Source organism: Octopus bimaculoides, chromosome 20, assembly GCF_001194135.2.
Source record: "Octopus bimaculoides isolate UCB-OBI-ISO-001 chromosome 20, ASM119413v2, whole genome shotgun sequence".
NCBI classification, from domain to species: Eukaryota; Metazoa; Mollusca; class Cephalopoda; order Octopoda; family Octopodidae; genus Octopus; species Octopus bimaculoides.
In genome coordinates, this window is record NC_069000.1 from 36,291,782 (window position 1) to 36,293,755 (window position 1,974).

Consider the following 1,974-nt stretch of genomic DNA (forward strand, 5'->3'; position numbering starts at 1 on the left):
GAGAGAAAGGTGTGGTGGAAGAGTACAGCAGGGTTCGCCACCATCCCCATGCCGGAGCCTCGTGGAGCTTTTAGGTGTTTTCGGTCAATAAACACTCACAACGCCCAGTCTGGGAATCAAAACCGCGATCCTATGACCGCGAGTTCGCTGCCCTAACCACTGGGCCATTGCGCCTCCACCTTCAGTCATGTATGACCAAGGGATTGCACTTAAAAAGTTACCCTCTGAGGCACAAGTCCGGGCGAGGTTGTTTATGGAAGACCAGCAGTCACCCATGCATACCAGCCTCCCCTCTCCGTGCCACCAATGTTATCCAAGGGAAAGGCAAAAGGGTCCATACAGCTTGGCACCAGTGACATTACAACTCATTTCTACATCTGAGTGAACAGAAGCAACGTGAAATAAAGTGCCTTTCTCAAGGACATAGTATAGAGTCTTGTCCAAGAATTGAACTCACTACCTCATGATTGATTGTGAGCCTGACGCTCAAACCACTGAGCCATGTGCCTTCAACAAAAATAATGTCAAATAAAAAATGATAAAAAAATATAAACAAGAAATGAATAGAATCAATATTTACTTTGTCTTTCTTTTGTGGTATTTCCTTTTGATGTTTTTCTGTATCACTAGAATCACTTGCTTGATACTTCTTGTCTCTCATAACTTTCTTGGCTTTGTATTGTATCTCCAATGTTTTATCATTCTCTGAAATTAAGAGAAGGCAGCAAAGAAATAGCTAAGAAGTTCAACAGACACCACAGAATCTAAGGAAAGAATAAAGTAAGCCAATATACAATTGCTTGACTTGCCAGAAATAGCAACCAAATCTCCCTCAGATCACAACTAAGCAAAGAAATAGCTAAGAAGTTCAACAGACACCACAGAATCTATGGAAAGAATGAAGTAAGCCAATATTGCTTGACTTGCTAGAAATAGCAGCCAAATCTCCCTTGGATCGCATCTAACCATCTTGAAAAACAATGCATTGGATAATGTAGCCCTACACATACAAGGCTCATGAAAAGGACTGGATTCATAGGCTAGTATACCCTTGATCATAGATCATGAGGGATAGGTAAGTGGAGATACTTGTTAATATAAATTGCAAATGTAAAACAATGAGCTGGCAGACTCATTAGCATGCTGAGCAAAATGCTTAGTGGCATTTCATCCATCTTTACGTTCTGAGTTCAAATTCTGAGGCCAACTTTGCCTGTCGTCCTTTCAGAGTCAAGAAAAATAAGGGCCAGTTGAACACTGGTGTTTGATATAATCAACTTACCCCCATCCTCTAAATTGCTGGCCTTGTATCAAAATTTGAAACCAATATGAGCTGACAATATGAGCTTTGGTCTGCCCAAGGCTATAGTAGAAGATACTTGCTCAAGGTGTCACACAGTGGGAATAGATCTGAAACCATGTGGTTGTAGAACAAGTTTCTTAACTTACAGTATCTAATATGGAAAGCAATCAGATGGAATGATGACAACATACCTCTGCAAGCATCACAGAAGAATTGTTTGATCACTTTGGCTTCACTCTGTGTGACATTAATACAGTCTCCATGATACCATTCATTGCACTTATCACAGCCACTGGAATGAAAAAGATAAAAAGATAAGTATACACAGCCATTGGAGTGAAAAGACAAGTATATAAGATCAATGAGAATGTCTTTCATTACTGACAGCATCTCTGATTGTTGTAAGAGCAAGCTGTTCAGCTATATAAACAGTTATATTCTTTACATCATCTTCTGTCACCATGCCCACTATATATGGTAACTGGCAACATATACCTCTTTCAAACTGATTAAAGGATTACCATACTTGATAGTATAAAAGACATGCGGACATATTAGAGACACTCCAGTCTCAAACGCATATCCAGGAAAAAATCTTTAGTTCATTAAAGTTTATGGAAGGCCCAACTTTGCATATAGAACCTAGGGTGAAATTTTGAGGCTTTTTTTTT

The 1,974-nt window shown here is 39.5% G+C and overlaps 1 protein-coding gene across 2 annotated transcripts in view; it reads right to left on the reverse strand.

The window, feature by feature from the left end:
• LOC106883580 (CXXC-type zinc finger protein 1) overlaps positions 1-1,974 on the reverse strand; it is a 33,954-nt gene that overhangs the window by 16,413 nt on the left and 15,567 nt on the right. For both annotated transcript variants that reach the window (XM_014934639.2, XM_014934640.2), the window contains exons 3-4: positions 1,495-1,595; positions 581-705 (exon numbers count right to left, since the gene is read on the reverse strand). In XM_014934639.2, the coding sequence (XP_014790125.1) occupies positions 581-705; positions 1,495-1,595 (226 nt within the window). The remainder of the gene's footprint in view (positions 1-580; positions 706-1,494; positions 1,596-1,974) is intronic.